Source organism: Rhodamnia argentea, chromosome 7 (genome assembly GCF_020921035.1).
Source record: "Rhodamnia argentea isolate NSW1041297 chromosome 7, ASM2092103v1, whole genome shotgun sequence".
Lineage (NCBI taxonomy): Eukaryota > Viridiplantae > Streptophyta > Magnoliopsida > Myrtales > Myrtaceae > Rhodamnia > Rhodamnia argentea.
Window position 1 is genome coordinate 25,042,841 of NC_063156.1, and position 24,249 is coordinate 25,067,089.

Sequence of the window (24,249 nt, forward strand, 5' to 3'; positions counted from 1 at the left end):
GCCATTAAACGGAAAACAGCAGCTCTACACTGAGCTTGAAGAAGAGCTGAAGACGCAGCTTCAGCTTCTTCGTCTTTCTCTCTCCTGCGCCAACAATGGCGGAGATCACCGAATCGCCAGAAAGCTCGCCGGACCCACCCGAGACAAAATCCGAACAACGGGAGGAGTTCGATCCCGAAACCATGCGAAGAACCAAACCCGGAGTGAAGCGCCTCGTCCTCACCTTCTCCGTCCTCATTTCTTTCGTAATCGGTATATCTCGCTCGCTCCAAGCTACCTCTGTTCTTCCTCCTATGCGTCTTTTCTTCAATTTCAGTCTCGGCTGCCATCTCGTTGCATCACGCAGTTTCGCAGTTCTGTTGAAACAGTTTCTCTCGTCCGTAGGTTTTCCTTTCTTGTGGAAATCGGTCGAAATCTACCGCGCCCCGCTTCTGTTCGACGATATCGATTTACTGTCCAAGCGGATGGAATCGGAGCCTCTACGGTTTCCGTGTAATTTTCGCGCGGTGTTCGTAGGGTTTGATTTTGGATCAGCTGATTTCGACCGTGCCGATGATCTGCAATCGTCAATTTCCAATCGGATGGACAAATTTGTGTCGGGAACTTCGCCATGTGGAACCTGCAGTAGCAATTATTCTGTCTCGGTGACAATGGAATCAAACTCTCGTTGCATCCAGAGCCAAAGTGGGAGACATTCGTGTTCGTATCAGTGTGGTGCAATTAGTTCAATAGATTTTCGTGGTGATGATGAGAGTGTTGACGATTCATTGGAGCGTGTATTGGGAGGAGAGTGTTCAGGGTTAGCTGGGAAGGTATACACCGTAGTGATAGTGAATAAGGACGCGGAGGATAAAGCCATAATAGGAAAGTACAGACATGCTTGGATTGTTGGTAGGGTGCAGGAAGAGGAAGCTGTGGAAAAAATTGCAGAGATTTTTGTTAAAGTGTTCTCAAACGGTGGCAAAGAGGAAGGATTGATTCATGGGGAATTTATGCCTGTTGGAGCGGATGGAAGGATCGTGCTTTCTTTCAATTTGCTCAATTCCGATCCACAGGATTGGATTTATGATTGGTACAGGGATTTAACTCCCATCTCTGTATTACCCACATATTTTGTCATGCTATTATTGATGCGTGTCATTTTTGTGTTGGGTCTCCTTTGTGTCATATTTCATCCTGAAATCAGTGAATTATGATTCGGAAGAGAAGACCATGATTGTCCTGGTTTGCAAGGACATTCTTATGATATCTCTGTGCCATGTATCTATGTTGTGAATCAGCAGTTCTCAGAGCTGTCTACCCTCTGTTGTTAAAGTTACCTTATAAATAGGAGACAAGTTTTGCAGATGGCTCCTTATTTTTCATGAGGCCTCATCAGTGAATTCCAGGGATCCAGTGCTTGGACATTGGTCCTAAATATTTCAACATTTTCACTGATACAAATTTTTTTTTTTTTTTTTGTGTGTCTAAACAAATGATTGAAGCAAAAATGGATATTCATACGGTACCCAGCAGTGCTTTTGGATCATCACTTCCTTTTTCTCAAATTCTTGGAATCCTCTTCAGAAACTGAATCATTTTGATCCCAAGCTCTTCCTTCGTATTGGTGCATCTGAACAACGGAACTTGTACATTGTAGGACTCACTGTTCACTGTTATGACTATTATTCATCCTGATTACATGCAGGGATTTTAATATGATAGAGGAGCATATGTTGTCCCCAGTAGTTGATACTTTGGGACCTGTTGCAAACATAACTGTGGAAAGTCAGGTGCTAGATCTAGCTCTTTTGTATATGTGTATATACAGAGTGCCATTCTCTAACAAAATGGAGGCAGCCTGTGGGTCTGAACGAGTGTTGTGTGCCACTGAAATCTTGTGCTTTGCCAATTTTTGCATCATAAGAATTGCAGTGACTAACATTTTGCCTCTGATTTCCAGGTTCTATATTATACTCCAAAATCCAGTTATGCTTATTGGGATGAAGAGTTGAAAAGCTTCATCTTAAACACCGGTGATCTTCCATTCTTTGTAAGTTCATGCAATTTTCTTCATTATCCTCCGATGATATCATATCAACTTGTAGAGAAACCCCAGATTCCACATTCCCTTTTAAGAGCTCTGTTGCCTAAACAAGAATGAGCTTCCATTTCATATTTTCTTCATTATCAAAGATGCCTCGAAAATAATTACAATAGTTCATTTCTATGCATGTTGTGCTATGTAGAATGTACCATATCTGAATTGGTTTTATTGCAGACTAGCGTCACTGCACTGCAAACGCCTAAATTGATGCTTTAAAGCTATTAAGGAAAAGGAAAGTAGAGGATATAACAGAACAAAAACTACATTGACTGTCATGATAGATGTATATCTTTCATTTGAAAGTTTTACTTCTCTCTTGATAGCATTATTTCTGAGTATTCTTTTCTAGTCTCATTGACTTAACGAATCGACAGGTGAATTCAAATGAGTGGCATCTGGACACTTCAACTGCAGCTGGCGGACGGTCAAAGGTATTGCAGCTTGTGCTGTAAGTTTCTCTATCTCTATTGAAGATATTGCGGCTAGTGAAGCACCTTTTAAATGTTACAGTAGTCAAGCCTTCTCTCCTTGCTTGTAGATACATACCATCTGCAAAGGAGTGCCCTCTAAACTTACAGCTTCCGAATGGGGAGATCTCCAAGGCCAATGGATACATATCGCCTGTCAGTTGTGAAGCCTTTGAACTTTTTGTACTTTCTGTCCTTGTGTCTTTTTCTTAATGGCTTTGTCCGATGTCTTGCATACATTAATCTTGCAGATGTGGGGAGGTGTAGTTGTTTGGAATCCTATGAATTGTTTTCAGGATCCAGAAAAGTACCCTGCATGGCACAAAATTTCTCCTCAGGTATAGAGTTTTATCTTGAAGGTATAATTCCTTCCTTTTTTGTTGGTATTCAAAAAGATATGAAATCTGGTTCTGACACAAGAGGGTTCGGGAAGTTCAATTGAAATTGCTTTTAGGTGTTCATTGTCCTTTTTTTTAAACATTCATGTTAAGAGTATGGGAATGTTTAAATCTATAAAGATTTCAAACAGAGTCTTATTACCTAGATTCTGTTTATAAAGTGGATGATTTCAACTTAATATCATGCATATTGATAACATTGATTATAAAATTACTACCATTCTCATTTTGGTAAACTACTTTACAATAAGACAGATTGAGTACTTTCTTTTTGAAAAAAGTTTTGCTATAAAATAGATTAAACTCTTACTTTGACAAAAGGTCTTTGAGCACATGATATAATGGGTTCTTTTCAAGGAAAAGGGGTCTCAATAGGATATTTATTTATTTTCTTTACCTTTATCATTTTCTGTTTTGTTTTCTAAAAAAAATTTAATAGCAAATATCATGTTTGCAATTTTTAGGAAAATTATTTTAGTCATATTAAAGAAGTTTCCGTCTAAATTGACTTGCAAATTTTTTTAAATGCAACTATAAAAAAATTGCCATGTTGATGTTGAGGAATTATTTGTTTAGTAATTACTAATTGTGCTGGCTGTGAGTGCTCTAGTTTTTCTTATTCGTTATTGTGATATGGTAACCCATAATTTAATTGCAATGGAGTCTCGTAATTGGAAACACCGCAGCGAAGCTCTCGTAAATTTCTAGTTTTATATTGTTAAATAGATTGTTTTATATACATTTGCTTCTCTTAGGTTTTCTCATTCTTGATGAACTTTGCCTTTTTACAGGATCTTCAGAAGATTTTTGAAGTTTTTGTGGCTCAGATACGTCAACTTGTTGGTCTAAAATCTGATAACCTCTTTATTGGAACATCAGTCAGGTCTATCATGTTAGCTAGTGAGAAAGGATTCACAGAATGGTAAGCACATGACTCACTCTTGATTATTGAGACTGATGAATGTATCTTCAGGTCACGAGTTTAGGGAAAGTCAAATAAGATTCTTGTACCAACTAAGAAGCTTGTACTATATAAAAAGCTAACCTGAGACGTAACACACAATGCCTCGACTTGGAAAAATACACAGTTATCTGATAAGTTACTTTAAATTCTAAGGGTAGTACTGGGATATCCTTGAGGTCAGAACAAATGATAAAATGGTTCCAATGTTAGTCCGTGCAATACTTATTGACTCATTTATTGTTTTTCTGCAGGGAACTGGATGCTTTGACTAGGCAGCATACCTGTTTTAATCTATGGTCATGTGCTACAACCCTTAGCTCTCTCTCCAGACTGGTTTGTCCTCAGTTTGATTAGAACCTTTGATTTGGGATTTCAATGTTCAGTATAATTGCTTCAAGCTTGACAAAAGGGTTAATGCAGGTTCAATCCCTTCCTCGAATGATCATAATGGATGAGATAGGGAAGCAGGTCAGTTGTCAAAAAGAGGCTTGCGTGATGGGCTTTATTCATCTGTGGGCTATTATTTTCCTAAATGGTTAACTCTTACAATAGCTATTATTCGGTATTCCATTGCTGGTAGATTTCTGTTATAGTATTCGTGTGTCCGCAGAAAAATGGTGAAAGGATTTTACTTGAGAAGTAATTTTTAACATAAGAGAGTTTTTGCGTCCTTTCTTCTTTTCTTTTTCCCCTCTTTCAATTTCGTGCTTGCTTCCTTTGTTGGTTCTCTCTCTCTCTCTCTCTCTTCTCCATGCTTGAATGGTTTCCGTTTATCTTCTGTTTCAATTCCCAATCCATACCTATGACTCTGAGCAGGTTAAGCTTTCTATGGAAGCTGCAAAACAGGCTGAGAGTGATGCCTCCCATGGGATTTATGCTGCTGCTGCTGGTACTCTTTATTATTTAAGATAGGATGCGTAGCTCATAGGTTGTTTCTGTTTGCATTCCTCATGCTACTGCTTGCTCTCCCTGCTTGCAGTTTCTGCGAGGCAATCGAGAGCCCTAGCTGAGGATGCCTTTTTTCATCCATCTATCATGTCTGTCAGCTATTACTCGTTCGAGCACTGCTTTGCTGTCTACTCGGTTGGTCATCTTCATCTCAGAAATCTGTTTCTTGACATTTTATAGCCTCACCATAGTGTTATTGTCTAGCGGTTTTAAAGTAGAGAATGCATCAAGCTGAGATTCTTGGAACAGAGCCCTACATATTTTCCCTTAGGATCAAATTTCATAGGACGCATTTCTGAACATCAACAAACTATGTGTTGAACTATTACGGGGTCTGAGCAGGGCTTGAGAGGAGTCTTTTTTGAAGCCACCTTCAAAATAATCCATCACCATATTACATTGCTGTAATTAATGTCTTTGAAGTTAATTTCTTTCATTTATACTTGCGATGCAGCCTTTCTTCCTACCAGTGTCCCTGCACGTGGTCCTTGCGGCTTTGAGAGAATGGAAGAGATACCGACAAGAAAAGAAGAAGTACTTGACATGGAAAGCCCGAGTGGATGCATCTTCTTAGTGGCAGTTTCTCAGACCAAGGAAAATCACCTTTGATGGAGCACCCAGTGCACATCCTGAAGGTTTAGCATCGGGATTCTGGGTTGTTGTTCAAAGAAATAGCTTCTGCGAGCCTTACGCTCGAAATTCCTCAACAATCGGCAGTTCAGAGGTGAGAACATTGTGGTGAAACCAAGTTTTATAGGACTTTTAGGAGCACGGCACAGAAGGCTTTGGTCTACGGCTTGGCCTGCGGCAACTAATCTTACTGGTCATTGGAGCTTACGTTTACTTCTTCACATGAGGTGTTTTCTTCTTTTGGCCGGACACATGAGGTGTTTTTGAATGTTAGATTGTAAGCTTGTTCTGTACCCTTAATTTAACCCTTTCAAATGCATCTTTGATATGCATGAAATTTAGAGGAAATCAAGCTGTCTCGTGTGACGTGATTTAGTTGATAGTGGTTGCAATTGTGCTCGTTTGACCCCTTCCATTCGTAGCTTTCACGATATAGACTTTATACTAAGTCTTCAAAACCATATAGATATTGTCGTTTATGTTATCATACTTTTGTCTTGTAATGGTTTTAGGAATTTTATTTCGGACCGGAAATCTTAAGTGAGGCTTATGGGACGATAGTGATTCGAAGGCCATCGAAGTAACTTTTCAAGTTCAGTAAGTTAGTGTGTAAACCCAGCGGTATCTTTCAAGTCAAAAGAGGAGTCTACTGTGACAATACGTCGATTGCCTGGTAGGATTGTCGATGGTGGCGCAGAGAGTGAAACCGCTACTGACCGAGTATCAAACTTTCTCAGAAGACGAGTATGTACTGGTGGAGTGTAAATGTCAAAAGAAGCACAAACGGTCGAGTATTCAGATTCAGAAATTGCATACTCAGGGTAATCAACTCGAATCACTGACTTCGAGATTCTAGCAATCACGGAAGAATCGCTTAAAAGTGGGCTCATCCTATTCTAAGTTACAACTGATCTGGATCGCCAAAGATGACCGCGCCGCGCACTCTCCCACATGCAAATATCCCCAATAAAATCTCTTCTTGTGACAGATGCACTGTAAAATCCCGCTGGACAGTCGGAAAAATCATGTTCAACAGACAGCTTTTAGCAATAAAACATCGACGGACCAAAGTTGCTACAAAGGATTTACATCTCCTGTCCAAGAATAAAACAAGATAGAAACAAAACAGATCATGGCTGCAGTTAGCTCCTAAGCAGGAAAAAAAAAAAAATCACCCCATAGTTGATAAATCTGAAACACCACGGCACTCGAAATATACATCCAATGCCTCCCCAAGTCGGATAGTTTCCCAGTTTTCCACCTTTCCTTGAACAAAATCCTTGCCCATCTCCAATTGTGGAGCAACATTTCAAACTCCCGATGACTGCAACCACCTTTCCTTAATTAACGAGCACAATAACGTTTACACCTGCAATGACAAATCATCATTACATTAAATCAGAAAACTTAACAGTGCTATCCAGCTCTTTGCAACTAATAAGAAATTAGGAACATAAGTATGCATCTCTGCCCTTTATCCTCTCTTGAATGAGGGAAGGATCCCTAACCAAATGGAGCCCACCAAAGAGAGAAATGAAAAATAGATAACTTATTGAAAACCTTATAGATTACCCCACAACAGCAGGAGGACAAACCAACCATCACAAAGATGAAGTTGCCAATGGGATCCTGCAAACAATACTCTCACCTTCTCATCCATGAGAATTAATCTTTAGACTCCAATGCCAAAAGTATCTTTTTCCTTGGACCCTGAAAAATCAAAAGGTCCAAAAACCAACTGAATTATAAAGAGAAGCAGAAAAAAAATCAAAGTAATTATTGAGTCTAACCAAGATCAAAAGACTACAAACAAAGACCATAATCCAAAAAATCCACCATATCCATCTATATGGGAATGTTCTCTTGAAGAATAGCTTTTCTGATGCCATTCTCATCGCTTTTTATGTTATTTATTTGGACAGCACTGAAAGGTAGCGACAGGAACTACATCCATAAAAGCTGAATATTGCAATTCCCATGCCAAACTGGAATATATAGCCATAGACTCAAAATTGCAGCAGACAGGAAACTGCTTATGTAGAGATGCTGCGACCAAATAACCATCCGACAATAATACATAGGGTGAGTTACATGATACCCTAACACAAGTAGGTCCCGGTTAGGATCACTACAGCGAGATACAAAAACGAAGGTAGAAATAATTTAGAACCTTTAACCAAGAATTTATAAAGCAGAGTAACCAGAACATAGACTTTTCCAGGTAAGAAATACTGGTCATTATTTCAGAATGCATCTAAGAGGGAAGAAACATTTGCTGTCAAATTTATTAGAGAAATGGCTTGCTTCTTTCAAAAAACTAGCCTAATACTTCTATGCCATAATTCCCGAGTGCAAATCAGAACCGCTCTTGACAGATCGTTCTACTGCATCAGGGCCAAGTGTAAAGGATTCAGAAAAACATATATCAAATTTAGTCTCTAGTCAGAAAAGATAAACTTGATGCTGCTGGCGGACATGAGAGAGGCTCTCTGAAAGAGTTTAGAAGAGGAGTGACATCTATACTCATCAAGTTCAAGGTACGGAAAATTGTCTTACTCGAGGACTTCGAATCCCTTAGATACGTTATTGGCTAGATATTACTAACTGTTGTGATTTTGGTCCTGCTAAAACTGAAAGGAAAAAACGTTTTAAGTTCCTCGAGTAAACAAACTTTTCCACTCTGCCTAAAAAGAGACTCGAATTTGCCATTCAGTCCTCTATTCAGGATGTACTGAAGCTAATTGCAGAGAAATTTGAAAGTCAACTCAAGAGATGCAAATACAACTGAGACAATGATGCCACACAATTATCACTAGTTAACTAAGAATCCAATAGTTACGCACCATCGGAATTCCCAAAGCTTTTAGATCCTCATCACTCATGTGTAAAAGAGCTGTCATATCCACCTGAAGACGCAGATAGAACTCTCATATAGCAGAATGTCAAATTTAAGATCAACTGTAACAAACACAATAGATACAGTATTAACATACTTCTTCAGCTTGAAATGTAATTGAATATTTTTCAAGACCCAAAGACCGCAAAAAACCATCCACGCCAGCCTGCAATCAGAAGAAAGAAAAATCTCTATGTAACTGCAACTAAAACAAGAGAGCATACAACAATGCTTCCATAATTTCTTCATCACCATGACAATCAATTACATGTCAAGAAAAATGAATGTCCATTTTCCAATGATGACAACAATAAGGAAAGATAAGTATTCCATTCAATAACAATACAAATGATGATCGTGTCTAACTCAGTCCAAATTAAAACAGACCAAAAAGATAGAGCAGAAAAGTAACAAGGATGCTATATGTAGCAACATCTCTGCAATTTCACATTCTAAGAGTTTAAGAATAGGCACAGTCAACCACCCCCCCCCCAAAACAAAACCAAAAAAAAACAACTCATGATCATGCAGTGTGATAATCAGATTTATTTGCTCCGACACATAAGGCAATGGGGTTGCTCCTTACAGCCCATTTGATATTGACCATGAGATACTAAAAGAAACAATAAAAGATACCCTCTGTTTTTTGGTCGGAGCTGGGTTAACAACTTTTTTGGTCTCTGGCATAGAAGCTTCAACTGCAACACTTCTCCTGGTAGGTTTAGGTGCCTCTGATGCCGACTTTGGTTTGGTGGTGTTATTAATAGACGGTTGGGAACTTATTACACCGGAAAGCTTTTCGCGAAGATCTCGCACACCAGGGAAAGTCCCCTTTGCACCTTGAGATGCTGGCTGCAGACCCTTCCTTTGGAGCTTCAAACGCAGATCACGGCCCTCGACCCTGCGATCTTCAGACACAAGTACCACAAACTCAAAATCACAGGAGAAGCCTTTTTTGATAGAATAATAATAGAAAGACATATAAAATCTTCTACCATACTTGAAATCTGAGGTTCATCATTCACGTAAAGATCATGTTCCCACTTATCGTCTTGCCTCTGCCTGCAGAAACAAGGCAGCAATTCAATCTGGAGATGTTCCAACATATTACGACATTTGAACAAGGCAAAAAACGAACAGTCAAAAGAGTACCCTAAGCAACTATAATTGTGCTCAGAAGTCAATACCAAAAAAATTACTACTCTCAAAATCAACTTACAAAGGCCTATAACTAGAGAAAGACGCCAATAGCATTGATAAATGGGCAATATGCTCCTTTAGCAGTTCCACAATATGGAAACTTCCGACCCAATTTGTGTCTTTTCTTCTTCAGTAGGTACAGGAGCTTTTATTGCAAAAGGGCACCAAGGGGCCACTACCATGTAATAGCATTTGCACCTTATCAAGTGATACGCGTACATTGTTCCCAGAACTATAGCCGTATGATAAGAAAACACACGTAGTAGCAAAAATAGCTTTAACCACGTGCAGCAAGAAAAAAAGACCTCGTGGTCATGTTATTTTAACTGTCCATTCATGAACTCTGCACAAATGAAAATTTATCTCAGCCTATATAGAAGTGCAATCCGGGCTACTCTAGCACTCAAAGCTCGAAGCTGAAAAGGCCCTTTTCTTTCTCTGATGAGCACAGCCACTCTCGATATCACTTTGAAGCTGAGGCTCTGCCACTCCAAACTAAGGAACAGCTAGAAAACATGGTTAGTAGATTCGATTCCTAAGCTCAACGAATTCCCATTATTTCTCCAGCTTAATCATGTAAAGTTCCTATCTTTTGTATTATGAACTATATACAAATGACATATTTTTCTCCATATGCAATTTTTTTTTTCTTTGGAAGCATTCGATTATCAACTGGATTTTAATAGCACATAAACTAATGAGCAAAAATTTACAGAGCCGAAATGGCACCCACGCACGAATCCGGCACAATTACAGTCATCTAATGAGCAAAAGACAGTATCGACGCTGCCCAACATCTATCAACTGCAACAGTAATCACGGGCATCGCCTTTGTAAATTAGGAGATCGCAGGCAGAGACGCTATTTTCTCAAGGATTCGCCAGACAAACAGGACAAACGCAGAAGACAAACCGTCCGCCCAGCACAATACGCAGTAGGATGTACGAGATGGAGAACCTTTTGCCGGTGATCTGACGCCCCCTGGAGGAGTCGGCGTAGGAGTTGGCGTTGAGCCGCTCCTTGACGGACCTTTTGCCCTCGACCTCCACCCGATCGGCGTACATTATCCTCTGCCGAGCAAGCTACTCTGGACTCGATGCTACGGCACCAACACCAACCCTAACCCTAACCCTAACCCTAGACCGGAAGGCAATTCGCTTCGACCGGAACTCGAACAGAGGGAGTGCGAGGAAGATGGAAAATGCTCGCGAGCTTTTATTACGTTGTAGTTGACATGGTTTTGGTCTTTTGATTTGCTTTTTCGATTCCGACGAAGTAAGAGAGACTTGGGGTTTTGGTTTTGAGTAATAGGTGATAGATAATGATTTCATTATTATGAGGCTTTTCCGATTAGCAGAAAAAAAAAAGGAAATTAAAACGATAGAATTAATATGAAACTTCTTTTTTGAGATAACCACGCAAATAGTCCCTAAAATACTTAGAATTAGAGATCCCAATAGTATGAATTCCCCTCGAGAAATTTTTCGAATTACCACTACTTAGCTTTGCACGCCACTAAAGAACGCTATTTAAGGCTTTCATTCTTTTTTTCCGTATTTCGGAATTCGATTAACCAACATGTTAACTAATCGATTACGATAAATTGGATTAGATTTTGCAGGTTTTTCTCCTGCAGTACCTTGACGTGATATGAGCGTGAAACTTTAATTTAATATATAATGTAGTCCATGAACTTTTAATTTGACCAATATAGTGATTCTTACGCTTTAGCCCAATATGCAATGTGATCTCTAAACTATGGCCTTCAAACTTTTAGAACATGTTCAACTTAGTTCGTGAAATATATGAAGATATTCAATGTAGTTCTTCCATTAATTCAAGTTCGGGGATAATTTTGAATTTTTTCTTATAATTCGGGGACTAAGTTAAACATATTTCAAAAGTTTGATGATCACATTTAATAAATTGAAAGTTCAAGGACCACATTGCACATTGGGCTAAAGCTCAACAACCATATTGATCAAATTAAAAATTCGGAAATCACATTACACATTTAGTCAAAGTTCAAGGACTATTTATGCCATTTTCCTTCTTTTTCCTAATACCTTATGCGTAAGTCGTAGGATTCAAGGGTGATCGGTTCCCAACCCGGTCCCGTCTCACCCCAAAATTGAAAATCGGACGGGAGAGACCGGTTCTCAATTTTTGGAATCGGGGACTTGTTCTGTTTGGTTCTCGGGAGATCCAATAGAACCGATTGCATGTGCTTGAAGTACGTATTTACATTTTAAATGTTTAGATATACACATAATAATTAAGAGCTTAATCAACTTCTTTAAATATTTGTAAAAAATAAAAATAAAAATTAAAAAAATAATGATTTAGTTCGCACGGTTCAAGTGGGCGGTTCCATCCCAATACTCGAGAATCGGGATGATGATTATCGGTTCTAATTTTATGGAATTATAAACTAAACCAATGTCTCTGGGAATTCGGACCAAACAAGTTGGATTAGTCCGGTCTGCGTGGTTTCCGGTCCAAACGATTCTTTTTGCTCATTCCTAATATGATGGATTGAATATTTGCCCTACCTTAAAATTTACTTGTGCTATTAATTTAGGTAATTTTAGTTTTCTTAAATTTCATAATCGGATAAGAAAATACCGACACTTTCAATATAAGAAAAAGAAGTATGAAATATAATAATGTACACGTCCATGTCATCATTTATTTTAACTTGAAAAAATGACACTAGTAATACCATAATTTTCATACGACATTGTTTCAAAGCCAAATCTTTTATAGTAATCACTTTAGTGCCATTTTTAGTTAAAACACATTTTAAATGCCGATTTGAGTGGCTGAAAAATATGATGTGAGAATATATTAAAAAAGGATTAATACGTCGAAAAAACTCAACTTGATACACCCGTGATAAATTTGTCACATACTAATTTTTTGACCACCAAAAATATCAAATCGGTATACTTGTGACAAATTTACCATCCGTTACTTTTCATTAAATTTAACCGTTAAATTGAAGAGTTGGTTAATAGGTGTCAGTTGATGGATGGGTGTGCTACAAATTTGGGATTTTTTGTGATTAAAAATTTAGGTTGGGATAAATTTATCACTAATGTATTAATTTGAGATTTTACGTGATATTAACCTTTCAAAATAAACAGCGGGACCTGACTTACTTAAATTCCACATTGGGCTTAAGACATCATTTATTTTTATTTTTCAGTTTGCATAGGATCACGTTTAAAGAAGAACAGGTGGCTGGGGTTCCGCTAAAGGTGAGGACGGCAATGAACACCAGAACGAGGTTGTTTGTTCTATGTTAACGTACCGAGCGTAAATTCTTTAAATCCATTTTTTCCTCTCTGTCTCCTCCGTCTTCAGTCACCGGTGCCATCTCTGTCAACTTGTGTCCCTCTCCCCGTCGCTACTGACCGGGCATCGCCCATCGGCCAGCCACGCGATTTGTCTCCTTGTCTCTCTCCTCCAGGCTCGCAACCGCCGCAGATTGCGTCTCGTCGTCGGCAAAGCCGGACCTAGGCTGGGCGACCTCCCGAATCTAGGCTCGATGACGTCGTACCGATGCGAGAAAACCCCGCGGAAGATGCTTCTCTAGAGATATCTAGAGTACTCATCTTAGAAAGAAGATATTCTCTAAATATCTAGGAGGTAGAACACCTCCTCGCTAAGCCTGCCTTCGAATAGTCAAGCTCTTATTAAGCGAGTATTGGCAGTGTACGTGTGAGGTTCTCCCCGAGTGTGTTCCATTTTTTGGTCAAACAAGTGTGTTCTTTTAAGTGAGTATTGTTGTCTCAACAGTGCCTTCAGAGTCCTACTCTGTGACGACAAAGTTGCCAGAATTCTGCTAGGTGGCTCGAGAACTCGGCAACGCCCGGTCCCGGTCGAGGTCTATCGAATCGCGCTTACTTAGCTGCCTCTCATAATCCTCAACACGCGAACATGAACGGAAATGATGACAATCTAACTGCGAGAACGGATTCAAAAACCGGTATTTCGGTTCCCATCACCAGAAAAAAATATCAAATTTGCTTCTGTTGGCTGAGCTCTCAATGCTGGGCCATGCATTGGGACTCCTGTTCTTTCCATCTTTGTTTGATTGTTTCACATTCAGAGGAGACAGAGAGAAGAATATACACTGAATTATATTGCTCGTTGAGATTGCCGACTTATGAACTCAACAGGATTCTGCATAAATAACTGTTTTTATCACCAGGGAAGAAGTACTTGGACAAAGGCCTAACATTCTCAATCTATTCACACAATCTTCACATACACAAGACAGCTTCTCCAGCCAACAGATCTAATACTATTGAGTTCATTCACTTCTCGAGAAGTCCAAAGAAGGGATTGGTTAATGCTGACTTCAACTGAGTCCCAGCTAGATTAAGCACCGCCAAGTCGACCTTGTCGCGCAGAAGAAACAAGAACCTGGCGCCCTCGATTTTCTCGAATCCGCAAAGCTCGAGAAACTCAACGCCTCCTTCAAGGCTCCCAACTCTACTCTGTTCAATATCCAGGACACGAGATGATGAATCCGTTGCATCCACATTCCATCTATAAATCAAGAATATGTTAACCAAGTCTATAAAGATGTTACCTGGAACACGGGATTACTTAGGCGGATCCTCCTGAACTTTTCATTGTCAGGGTTCTTCACAACATTGCCCACATATATCAGGAGTGTTTGAAAGGCCCTTTTCACTCTGGCATCTTCATCCTAGACAACCCCCCAGAAACATAACTAAGAAAGTTGGGAAAATGAAAGAGTAGGGGCTATCTTTTCCAGGATCAATAGATGAAATCTTGGAGTTGTCTCAGGCTATAAACTACTGGGAATAGCATTTACATGAATGTAATCAATCACTTGACAATCCTTTAAGGGAGTTGGGATGCATGAAGTACAAAAGCAAAGAGAGGATGAACTCGAACCAACAAAAGCAGCAATTAAGTTACTTGGACAATATATGTACCTAAAGAAGCAGAATCGAGCTCGCTCTCCATCAAATTTTCCTTGATTTGAAAATACTACAAGCCAATGACCTATGAAGTGCTTAACACCAATTCTTTGATATGAGCATCGGGAAAACAATCTAATGTATTCTGTTCGATTATATGAGTACTTTCATTACTGATAAAAAAAAAGATGGGCTCTCGATTATCTGATCTAACCACGTGCTTCTTAGCGAAGAGGTAAAATCTATAAATTTCAGATTGAACAAATGTCGTCACTAATCAGCAGGACAGAAAGATGATTTGGAAAGCATCCTCAACGTAATCTAATTTGATTTTGCCTGCAAGCTGTGTTAAATGGTGAACGCTCAACTAGTATTGGATCTTTTTATCACCAGTGTCGATGATTGACCGAAGAATCTACCTTGTGATTGCGCTTCAAAGACCTCAAACACTCTCTCATCTGATCAGCCTTGGTAACATAAGAAACACCTGAGGTCTGCATATTAACAATAGAGAAACAGGCATCAGCTCAACTTATGTATTCTTGGGAAATTGTTGAACAGACTCATTCCACATCCAATGCGGTCGACAAGACCAATCACAGTACACAAGATATGCTCCGACATGTTTTTGTTTTGTTTTTTTTTTTTTTTTTTTTTGGGATATGGCCCCGTGCAGCTGGAAATGTGATTGGCAGTGTTAAAGTTCTTCAAGAAAGAGTACATGCCCTTCTATTGTCTTCAAAAGGCAGCGAAGGTTTTACAGCAGCGGGGGTTTCTGGTGGCAATCCCAGCTTCCGCCTTCTTTCTACCTATGAAGAAATTCAAAATAAAGCCTTCATATCTGGTAAGATGTAAAAATTAATCCCTCCAATGTAAAAGACAAAGTCGACAGGTCTCAGTCATCACTGGATCAAATCCACACATGCATAGAGTCACTAAACAGAGGGAGTGATAAGGGCAATCTCTGTAGAAGTGCAGAATCAAATTCCACATTAGATGCTGCCTACAAGTCTTCCAGTTCCTCAACACAGGCTTGTGTTGTCTATGTACGGAAAGGTCATCAGTTTTAACTCAACCCCTGATTGAAATGTACTTTACCTGACAAAATCTCCATGTTTTCAATGTGATTAAGGAAAATGGTTCAGAATGCAAGTAATGATAGAGAAAATCAGCTGTTCCTCTATGATTCGACATTGACAAAACCTTTCGGAAGTATGCATTTTTATCTAGAACATATCTGGGAAGCATTTCAATCAAATCGTTCATTGACATTCCAAGAGCAAACAAGTTGTAATTCTTAAAGGCAATGAGAGACAAGTACCATATCATTCTGCAGTTTCCGAAGAATTCTCTCCTTAGCTCTTCGCGCTTCTTCTTTTTCTGCTTTTTTCACCGCCACATAACTGAAACAACAATGTCGAACACATTGTTTGAAAATGACATTGACTTAGGCCAAAAGGATTACAACTTGTGATGACGAGTGGATCAAACCGCTTTCTTTCATTTTCTTCTGCTATTGTTTTTGCTTCAAGAAGTTCCTTACCTGCTCGAATCCTCTCCTGCAACAAAGTTACAACTGGATAAAAAAATGTAGATTGAACTGTCATAGTAAAATCAATCTGATGCAACTAATGTAATTCGCCCCAAACATCAAAGCAGACTTGCCAGCGATCTGCTCCAAAAAAAAAAAGATGTGTCATTTCCTCTAAATCATCTTGCAGAAAAGCATAACGTACCTACCGATTCTAAGAGATGCAGACATTATTATGCACCCTGGCCATGAACGTTACCAGTGAGCAGATTTGTTGCTGACCTTTTAGGCTATGTTTGGGAACTCTAGGGAAAGAGAAAATGGGTTGAAAATGCCACAAATTTTCCTTCCACAATCTTCTCACCACAATTTTGAATTCTTCTCAACTTTCCACCCAAATTTTCATTCCTCCCATTTTCCTTGCTTTCCCAAACATAGCCTTAAAGCTCTTTAAAGAACTTCAGTTGAGCTATCATTAAACCAACAAGGGATGTCAAACTCATCATTTCATAATGTGAATGAGCAAAGAAGGTGATGGAAATTTCAGTATCTCTTATATGGGCATGAAAATAATCTCTACTTGATCAGGATAGAATCAGAAGACAACTAAACACAGTCAATCATATCTCCTAAAAGACAACTCTTGCATATATGTGTATCTTCAATGTCATCAAATTGTCACCATTTGTAAGTACAAACAAGCCACGCTTGTGTTGCAGTACCTTTTCTGTTTCTCGCTGAGAGTTCTTCTTTTCCTTCTTCTTCTCCTCTGCTCGATCCCTGACAGCAAGCAAAACCCCATCATCAGGGAAAGAGGGAAAAAATTGGAGTTTTAAGCAAGAATTACTTCATCAGTGGGCCAGAGGACAGAAAAGAGAGGAAAATTCTATACTTTGAACTGTAGAAAGTAAAATGGTGGAGGCCTTAAGTCGTACCGTAATTCTTGTGCTCCCATTATCATTTCTTCAGTCACAAAAGTTGGTTCGGGAGCTTCAATGTCAATGTCAATTGATACCTACATTTGAAGACACCAAATGTTGCATAAACATCAGATGAATGAAAACGCAAGACGGCCTTAATAAAGTTCACAGTTATTTTTATATTTTGGCACTCAAGGGCCTGTCCATAAGCAGCGCTCTACGATATCTGACACGGCTACTTTAAAGCCGAAAAACAGTTGAGAACTCCATAGTACATTGAACATCAACCAAAGTTGACACCGCTTTGACATCAGAAACCCGCTACAGAAGCAAGGTAAAAATGATCAAAATCCACTATGCACACAACGATAAAACATGTTGACTGCAATTCATATAGTCTCGCACATATTTGCCTTATCTTGTGGTTAACGATGATGAAGCAGGTAAAGAAGTTCTCTTCCAAGGAAACCTCGTGTTGTATACTCTCAAAGAGAAAACGAAGAAGCAACACCATGGCTCTCTGTTCAAAATTCTCATGTTGCTTCCCAGCATGTGGAGCACCGAAAATGAGATAATATAGCTCCATATATGTTGCTATGCTTCAACAGAGAACAGTACCCTCGGCATCTGATCGAGATCTGGGTCGTTTTGATGGTCGACAATCCAATCTATAGCAGCCTCGGTGCTGGAATTACCTGAAAATTATATTAAAAAAATGTAAGGATGGTTTATAATGGCCTTATATATATGTAATCTCCTTCCTTCAATTGGCTTAATACTTTCTATAGGACTGTTATCTCTCAAATTCCAGGGGCATGAGTACAGATGCTCGTCTGATGGTAGGCCATGGAATACCCTGCAGCCCGATGAACCGGTCAAATTTAGACCTTTGGTCGGTGTAAGTGGCCCTAAGAACAATTTACACACAGTTTATGGGACTTGAACCGGTGATCTCCAGTTCCTGAGCTGGAAATATCCTAACGCCTCAAACCGATGGCGCCAATCCAGGGAATTACTTTCCTTCAATCTTAATATGTACATTTCATAAAACATTCAACTAAAAGTTCACAAGACTTCACATTTGCATGCACGGTATGCGCAGAACCACCTGAAAAATGAAGTGCCCTAGTTGCTTGCTCCGGAGAGAATCCCATAGCTTCAAGTTCCTCGAGCAGTTTCCGGTTTACTACTGGAACAGCCATTGCCACACTTCAAAAAAAAAAAAAAAAAAGCAACTTGTGATGTAAAGAACAGATCCACAAAACCCAGTACCTAGAGATTGGCTTCCATCTAGTCTGTCTAGTAATCATCTCTCAACTTCGCCATGATCTTGAACAATACGTACATCAACCAAAAAGGAAACAAACTAAACGATGCATACCCTGATGCAGCTACTTGATTCTCTAGTACATAAGCTAGAACAATCTGTATACTCCAATCAACTATAAAGAAAATGGGCTTTCTTCCGTTTTCTGAGTTTTTCACCGACTTGTTCTTTCAGATCGGTTTTCGGGTATCCTACTAATTCCACCTCCATAGTCCAATTAAAGGCATACCGTGCATGCCATGCCTAGGGGACTTGAAAGGATGTACTTTATCTCCACCTGACCCAAAAGAGTTACACTGAGATCAAAACGATACTGGAGCCTCACGTCTCATGAGAGGCGCAAAGTTTCTAATTCAAATTACCAAACCATCGAAATCTTAACAGAATTCCTTCTTAAATACTAATTGAACAACAACAAAAGAATGAAACTGACATCAACTTTAACCCCTGTTTCTAAAAGTGGAATTTTGTTCATCTTTTGGCACCTTAGTAGACAGACAGACTGCAGGACCACTCGGGGCATCATCCTTGCGGGTCAACAAATTAACAAGAAGCATTCCTGAATCGCGACACAAATAAAAGAACAAGAAATAAGAAATTTACGCTTGTCGTTGACTCTTTGAATACTGCAACAGCAAGTTGAAGAGTTGATATGTGTAGGGACTCCCCGAACCTGCAAAACCAAGTATTTATAAGGCGTTGCCCGGAGAAGCTCGAGAGAATGCCCCAATGGTGAAGCTATTCAGCAGTTGGAAGGAGCGTCATTCCAAGATTCGTTTACGAATTCTAGTCTAATCCTTGGGAATGCTAGACTTATATTCAAAGATCGATTCTCTACCCTTTTTGCAATGTGTTATGGTCTCATGGATTCTTTGTAGGGTAGTTGACGTCTGTTCGTTGCCCAAGCAAAGGATCTTCCTTTCACTTCGTGCTTCTTCTGGGACAAAAGGCATTTCCTCGTTTTAATACAAGTTAGGGTCAAGTCTGAGGAGCTTGAGTACCCAATCAAATTTCGCCTTGAGCTTGGAAATGTTGAGCAGCTTTTGAGCCTAATTGTGTGATTATATCTATGTCTTTCAGTTATATATAAATCTACAAATACATGAAATTATTAACTTTTAACTAAACTATATTTTCAATATTCAGAGCTCGAGCACGCAGTTGAGTTCCAGTTCAATTCATGCTTTTGCATGAAAACTTATAGACCATGGAGTTGAGCTCAAGCTTTGCAGACTTAATGGAGTTGATGGTCAAGCCGTTCAATACTATCCGATTAGAGGTTTGAGTCAATTATTCAAGTCTCCAATATTGTAGGGTGAGTCGAGTTCGAGTACCGAATGGCGTCGACTCGTTTATAACACTAAAGTGAACCAGGCAAAGGTAGAGCAATCAAGCACTAAAACCCGAGTAATACACATTATAAGAAAAAGTTATCTATGAAATTGATAAACTAATCGACGTGGCAAAGTATGAGCGCGCATCTAAAATGTTAAACATGTGGGTCATGTTCGAGATAAAGACCATTACGTCACTATATATACTAATTTTGTAAGCCAATAGCATGCAAAATGAATCCCTGCTCACTGGAATCGGATTCGATCCTAGTCCGCTAGTTTCCAACACAATCAAAACTTTGATAGGCTCACAAACTTACATCGCATTAACCTGTTCGGATCCTGTAAATCCAAAAGGAGAAGATAGAAAACTATAGGACAAGAGGCAGAAAATGACAGCTTATTCTCAAGTAACGCAAAAATGACTATATCCTTCTCAATCTTTAAGGTATGGCGATTGAACAAAATGACCAAAATAGCCAAAAAGCTCTTCACTCTTCACTTATGCTTAGAAGATGTCGAGAATCTCCAAGATGAACTTGTTGCAGAGAGGGCAGTTCCCCCGGGAGACCATCAGCTCTCTTGAGCACATCCTGCAAAATGTGTGCCCACAGGGTATGAATGCAGACCCCTTGTGCCTCACCATGCACACGCAGCAACTGAACTCTCCACCTTCCTCTCCATCATCCTCTTCTTCCAACTCCTCCTCCTCTTCTTCATCTTCCTCATCACCCACCACATACCTTGATCCCTCCAACCCCATCTCCCTGTCTGTCTCCTCCAGCAGGTCCATCAGTGACATCATCTTCGGCTGTGCAGCCTCGAAACTCTCTGTCTCCTCCCCGTCACTGCCTTCCTCCTCTCTGTCCGCCACGGCGGCAGCGGCAGCCTCCGCCGCCTCCTGGGAGGCCGCGGCCTCTCTCGCGGATAGCTGCCGAACCTCCTGCGGTGACATCACGGAGACTCGCCGCGATCGGCAAGCCAGTTCGTCCCCATAAATTGCTGAGCTGTCTTCACCGTTGGTGTCCTCTCTCCTGACCATTGAGCTCTCGGACCGAGTCAGCAATCGAGTCGAGTCGGACCTTGACCATGGTGATGACCCGAGCCTTGTGGAATTGTGGCGTGAGATCTGTGGCCGGAGAGCCTTACCTGCCAGATCCTCTGGCTCATTCGAGTCCGGGCCCAATGAGCCGAATCGACTAGAGGTCCGGCGCATCATCATCGACCGAGAGCTACTCTGGCTCGAGGAATCACAAACCACTTCTTGATCACTGCGGTGCATCTCCTCTGCTGTTGGGGATTCACAGTGAAGTGGCTCGTCATCCGAGTTTGCCACAATCTTCGTAGAGTGGAACCTAGTTAAACTTTGCTTTGACATCTGTGACCTTGAACTCTTAATCGGTATGTCTGATGTAGGAGTGTGGACGGTTGAGGTCCAAGCCTGGCTTTCACGCCTGCGTCGTAGCCTTTCCTTGAAAGATCTCCAGCTCTTCTTGTCCTTTTGGCTAATGAGGTCCGGGAAGGAGCCTCCCTCAGGGTCGTCGCGGATTACCTCAAGGAGAGTGCGGGTGATCTGAGCCACCGAGGCCGTAGGACCCAATTTCCTGTCCGTGCCTAGAACGTCGTCTAGAGTCAATCCAGCTAGGTCTCGCCGTCCGCTTCCAAGGAAGCTGCCGCCACCTTCTTCCTTTCCTCTGATAGAATTTCGACGGTTCAATGAGCCGTCGATCAATGACATTTGGCGATCACCTGAAAGGGCAAACCACACATGATGGCGCATGCATTTCACAATCGCAACTTCAAAGCAAGACTGAATAATATGACGCAAAAGATTCTTAACCAGTGATAACCCTATTTGTTCAGAAAACTCTCCGGAGGAGAAGAACGGAGGATTTTTCTCGGGAAAATGCGATCGCGAACGCGAAATTGAAGCAGAGATAACCAGAAATGCCTTGCAACTTATCCACTTCAACGAAATCGCGCTTCAAATGTTCAGAAATCCTTGGGTTTCCTCTACCAAGCCTCGCATTCCCTTTTTTTCCCGCGAAAATCTTCTATCCATCAAGTCGGGAACAGATAGATTTCAGGAAAAATCACCAAATGAAGGGGAAGAAAACAACAAAACGACGGGATTTTATCCTTTTACGAGCACCTCAGACGATCGAGATAGCAATCGGAAGTCAAGCAAGCATCCCAACGTCGAAAGAAATCATTCATTCAAGCGCGCGAAGCACCTCATGTCAGCCCTGCGCCAACGACGACGACGGGATACGCTTGAATCAGCGAGCAGAGACGAAACGACCTTGCCCGTCGCCACCATCCGCGAGAGATCAACACGAGAAACGACGAACGGACAAAAGTTTCAACACGCGCTAAGATGCGGTGGAGGGACGTACCGTCGGGGAGCCGCCTCCTGACTTCTCCGCTCTCGACTTGCTCGGTTGGGTTCGAGCTCCTTTCCGTTCACCGGCGCTCGCTCCTCTCTTTCCTCTGGATCGGGCTTTCGGCGTTGGCGCGTGAGCAGTTGCAGAGAGAAAGAAAGAGAGAGAGAGAAAGGAAGGAGAGGGAAATGGTTGGGAGGGAGAAGAGCGAGTCTTATGGGCGGGACTTGGGCTATTCCTTGTTTTGCGCCGTATTTTTTGGTTTTTTTTTTTTACCTAATTGCTGCTTTTAGCAAAACCCCGATTGGTGAATAATGATGTCGGTAATTAATCAGAGAGATAATGGGTATTAGTATTTTTCGAAAGAAGCGAATATACGATCTTAATACACGTGTGATCTGAAAATATTCGATAACAAAATCAGAGGACGGCATCCCTAAGGACGGAGCGCATGACAATACTTGCTAGAGTAAAAATTCGTTTAATTACACTCCACCTTTTTACTTTCGGAGTTTTTTTTTTTCTCCAGAAGTTGTTTTGGAGCAACTTGAAAGAGTAAAAAAAAAAAAAAGTGAATTTACTTTTGAAAAGAAATTGATTTTTAAGACAAAAGTGCTGCTACGCGTGTCCCGAACTTCTTGTCTTTGGACTTCTACTCGAGTCCTTTACATCCTAATGGCAGTCTGCGCTTTAAGTTTCGGGCTCCATTTGTTTCTCGAAAAAATTTCGAATCGCATAGTCACCTTCGCCGGTAGCCTCGTCCGGTGGTTGGCGAGCTCCGGCGACCCTCACCGACCATAATGGGTAACAAAAAAAGAAAAGAATGAAGGAAAAGAAGGATTAAAAAAAAATCGTAAAAATATTTAAAAAATTGTTCATGTCGATACTGATCATGCTACATAGAATGACCATATTCATGTCGGCAATTTCGGTTAAAACTCAATTGGCAAAAAAAAAAATTAAGAATGAATTGGTATAATTACAATAAGCTCAAAAAAAAAATTTTGTAATTTTCCCCAATCGGCACTAGTACCATGACCTTCGACGATGAGAGCCATTGTGACGAGATCGATTTGGGCCAAAAATTGGGGCAAATCAACCTTCAACAAGATGGAGACAAACGACTTGTTCGAGGTTTAAAGCACCGACAAAAGTCAACCTCCTCTTCAACCTGTACTTCAAGCTTCAAAATGACCTTATTTTGGCTATCCATTTTGGCTGTCCTTTGATCGTCAGGATATAAGTCAGAACATGATATGTTTTATCTTATCCTGTATTTGGCAGTTGTTTAGGATATGACAAAGAGGATATAGTCATGATAAAATAATCTTAGAAGAGGAGGTGGGATAGATCAAAATATGATTTCTCAAAAGGGCAGGCACAAGGAGAACCATATTTTTCTCACAACCACTACCTCTCCTTCTCTTTGGGTTGCCTCTTCGCCATGTCGAGTTGCCTCTCTAGCTGGGGGGCCGCCTCGCCTGCGGCGACGATCGTCAAGTGGGTCGCCTCTTAGGAGACGCTAGGCTGGGGTCTTTGGCCGCAAAGCTGGATATTTCCACAAACTTGTTATTTAATCGATCGTCACGTTCCTCATTCTTTAACTGCTCGAACCTTTCCAACAATCGAAAGGGGTCTCAACATTCAAAACGGCTCTCTACTTGCATAGTGCATATTCAACTTGCGAAAAGAGACCTAATAATTAGATTGTTCAAAATTTATTCACTCATTCGACAAGACAACAAATAAGGTCAATGGATCATCCTCAAAGGATTTGACTCCAAATCGAGACCCTCAATTCTACGGGGTCCGCTCGGTCGATGTTGTGCCCGAATTCGGGTGACACAATCTTTGCTCTAGAATAACTCACTTATTAGAACTTTATCATTGAATAATTTCTAAAACATCTTGATATTTCAGCAAAATAGAGTCTATCTCAACCATGCCTTACCTCTGCTTATACGACTTTAAATCAGTAGTTTACCAAACAATAAATAGGATATGAGAAAATCCTTGAATTTCTTATTCTATCTTATCCGGTCTTGTCTCGACTAGAAATCCGGACGACCAAACGCAGCCTTTTTATTTTCAATTAAACCATGTGGCCATCACGTTATCTCCATTTGTCTTCCGCTATCCGCATAGAATTTCTAACGGCGATTTTGGATGAAATTGGGATCGATGATACTGTGTGTCACACAAATATAGG

General features: G+C 40.4%; 4 protein-coding genes across 4 annotated transcripts; 1 reads left to right on the forward strand and 3 right to left on the reverse strand.

Annotated features, from left to right (window-relative positions):
• Positions 1-14: 14 nt before the first annotated feature.
• LOC115742453 (GPI transamidase component PIG-S) lies at positions 15-5,896 on the forward strand. The gene is made up of 14 exons (XM_030676742.2): positions 15-252; positions 385-1,072; positions 1,688-1,772; positions 1,943-2,032; positions 2,461-2,534; positions 2,625-2,709; positions 2,805-2,891; positions 3,743-3,873; positions 4,167-4,248; positions 4,336-4,383; positions 4,732-4,804; positions 4,895-4,998; positions 5,318-5,720; positions 5,751-5,896. Exons 1-13 carry the CDS (start codon positions 96-98, stop codon positions 5,435-5,437), a joined length of 1,824 nt encoding a protein of 607 aa, XP_030532602.2. The 5' UTR covers positions 15-95; the 3' UTR covers positions 5,438-5,720; positions 5,751-5,896.
• Positions 5,897-6,516: 620 nt separating this feature from the next.
• Positions 6,517-10,836, reverse strand: LOC115742563 (SEC23-interacting protein). Its single transcript, XM_048282816.1, has 7 exons — positions 10,547-10,836; positions 9,390-9,451; positions 9,026-9,297; positions 8,487-8,555; positions 8,337-8,399; positions 7,142-7,203; positions 6,517-6,862 (listed from the first exon to the last, which is right to left on the reverse strand). Exons 1-6 carry the CDS (start codon positions 10,651-10,653, stop codon positions 7,159-7,161), a joined length of 618 nt encoding a protein of 205 aa, XP_048138773.1. The 5' UTR covers positions 10,654-10,836; the 3' UTR covers positions 6,517-6,862; positions 7,142-7,158.
• A 2,925-nt stretch (positions 10,837-13,761) lies between these two features.
• On the reverse strand, positions 13,762-19,241 carry LOC115742456 (UBX domain-containing protein 1-like). Its single transcript, XM_048282392.1, has 11 exons — positions 18,931-19,241; positions 18,107-18,205; positions 17,617-17,693; positions 17,014-17,093; positions 16,801-16,858; positions 16,039-16,106; positions 15,869-15,950; positions 15,273-15,356; positions 14,967-15,041; positions 14,190-14,309; positions 13,762-14,094 (listed from the first exon to the last, which is right to left on the reverse strand). Coding segments are annotated over exons 1-11 (927 nt in total). The 5' UTR covers positions 18,932-19,241; the 3' UTR covers positions 13,762-13,911.
• Positions 19,242-19,897: 656 nt separating this feature from the next.
• On the reverse strand, positions 19,898-22,244 carry LOC115742455 (E3 ubiquitin-protein ligase RNF8-like). Its single transcript, XM_030676746.2, has 2 exons — positions 22,056-22,244; positions 19,898-21,408 (listed from the first exon to the last, which is right to left on the reverse strand). Exon 2 carries the CDS (start codon positions 21,395-21,397, stop codon positions 20,168-20,170), a length of 1,230 nt encoding a protein of 409 aa, XP_030532606.2. The 5' UTR covers positions 21,398-21,408; positions 22,056-22,244; the 3' UTR covers positions 19,898-20,167.
• Positions 22,245-24,249: the final 2,005 nt, after the last annotated feature.

Excerpts from the sequence above, each read along its gene's own strand:
- LOC115742563 (XM_048282816.1), bottom strand. The coding sequence starts at position 10,653 with ATGTACGCCGATCGGGTGGAGGTCGAGGGCAAAAGGTCCGTCAAGGAG. Across the intron at positions 9,452-10,546 it reads CGTCAGATCACCGGCAAAAG|GCAGAGGCAAGACGATAAGT; the intron begins GTTCTCCATCTC and ends TTGTTTCTGCAG. Across the intron at positions 7,204-8,336 it reads AAGCTTTGGGAATTCCGATG|GGTCCAAGGAAAAAGATACT; the intron begins GTGCGTAACTAT and ends TTGATTTTTCAG.
- LOC115742455 (XM_030676746.2), bottom strand. The coding sequence starts at position 21,397 with ATGTCATTGATCGACGGCTCATTGAACCGTCGAAATTCTATCAGAGGA.
- LOC115742456 (XM_048282392.1), bottom strand. Across the intron at positions 16,107-16,800 it reads CTCAGCGAGAAACAGAAAAG|GAGAGGATTCGAGCAGGTAA; the intron begins GTACTGCAACAC and ends ACTTTGTTGCAG. Across the intron at positions 15,357-15,868 it reads GGAAACTGCAGAATGATATG|GTAGAAAGAAGGCGGAAGCT; the intron begins GTACTTGTCTCT and ends ATTTCTTCATAG.
- LOC115742453 (XM_030676742.2), top strand. The coding sequence starts at position 96 with ATGGCGGAGATCACCGAATCGCCAGAAAGCTCGCCGGACCCACCCGAG. Across the intron at positions 4,384-4,731 it reads TGGATGAGATAGGGAAGCAG|GTTAAGCTTTCTATGGAAGC; the intron begins GTCAGTTGTCAA and ends GACTCTGAGCAG. Across the intron at positions 4,805-4,894 it reads GATTTATGCTGCTGCTGCTG|TTTCTGCGAGGCAATCGAGA; the intron begins GTACTCTTTATT and ends CCCTGCTTGCAG.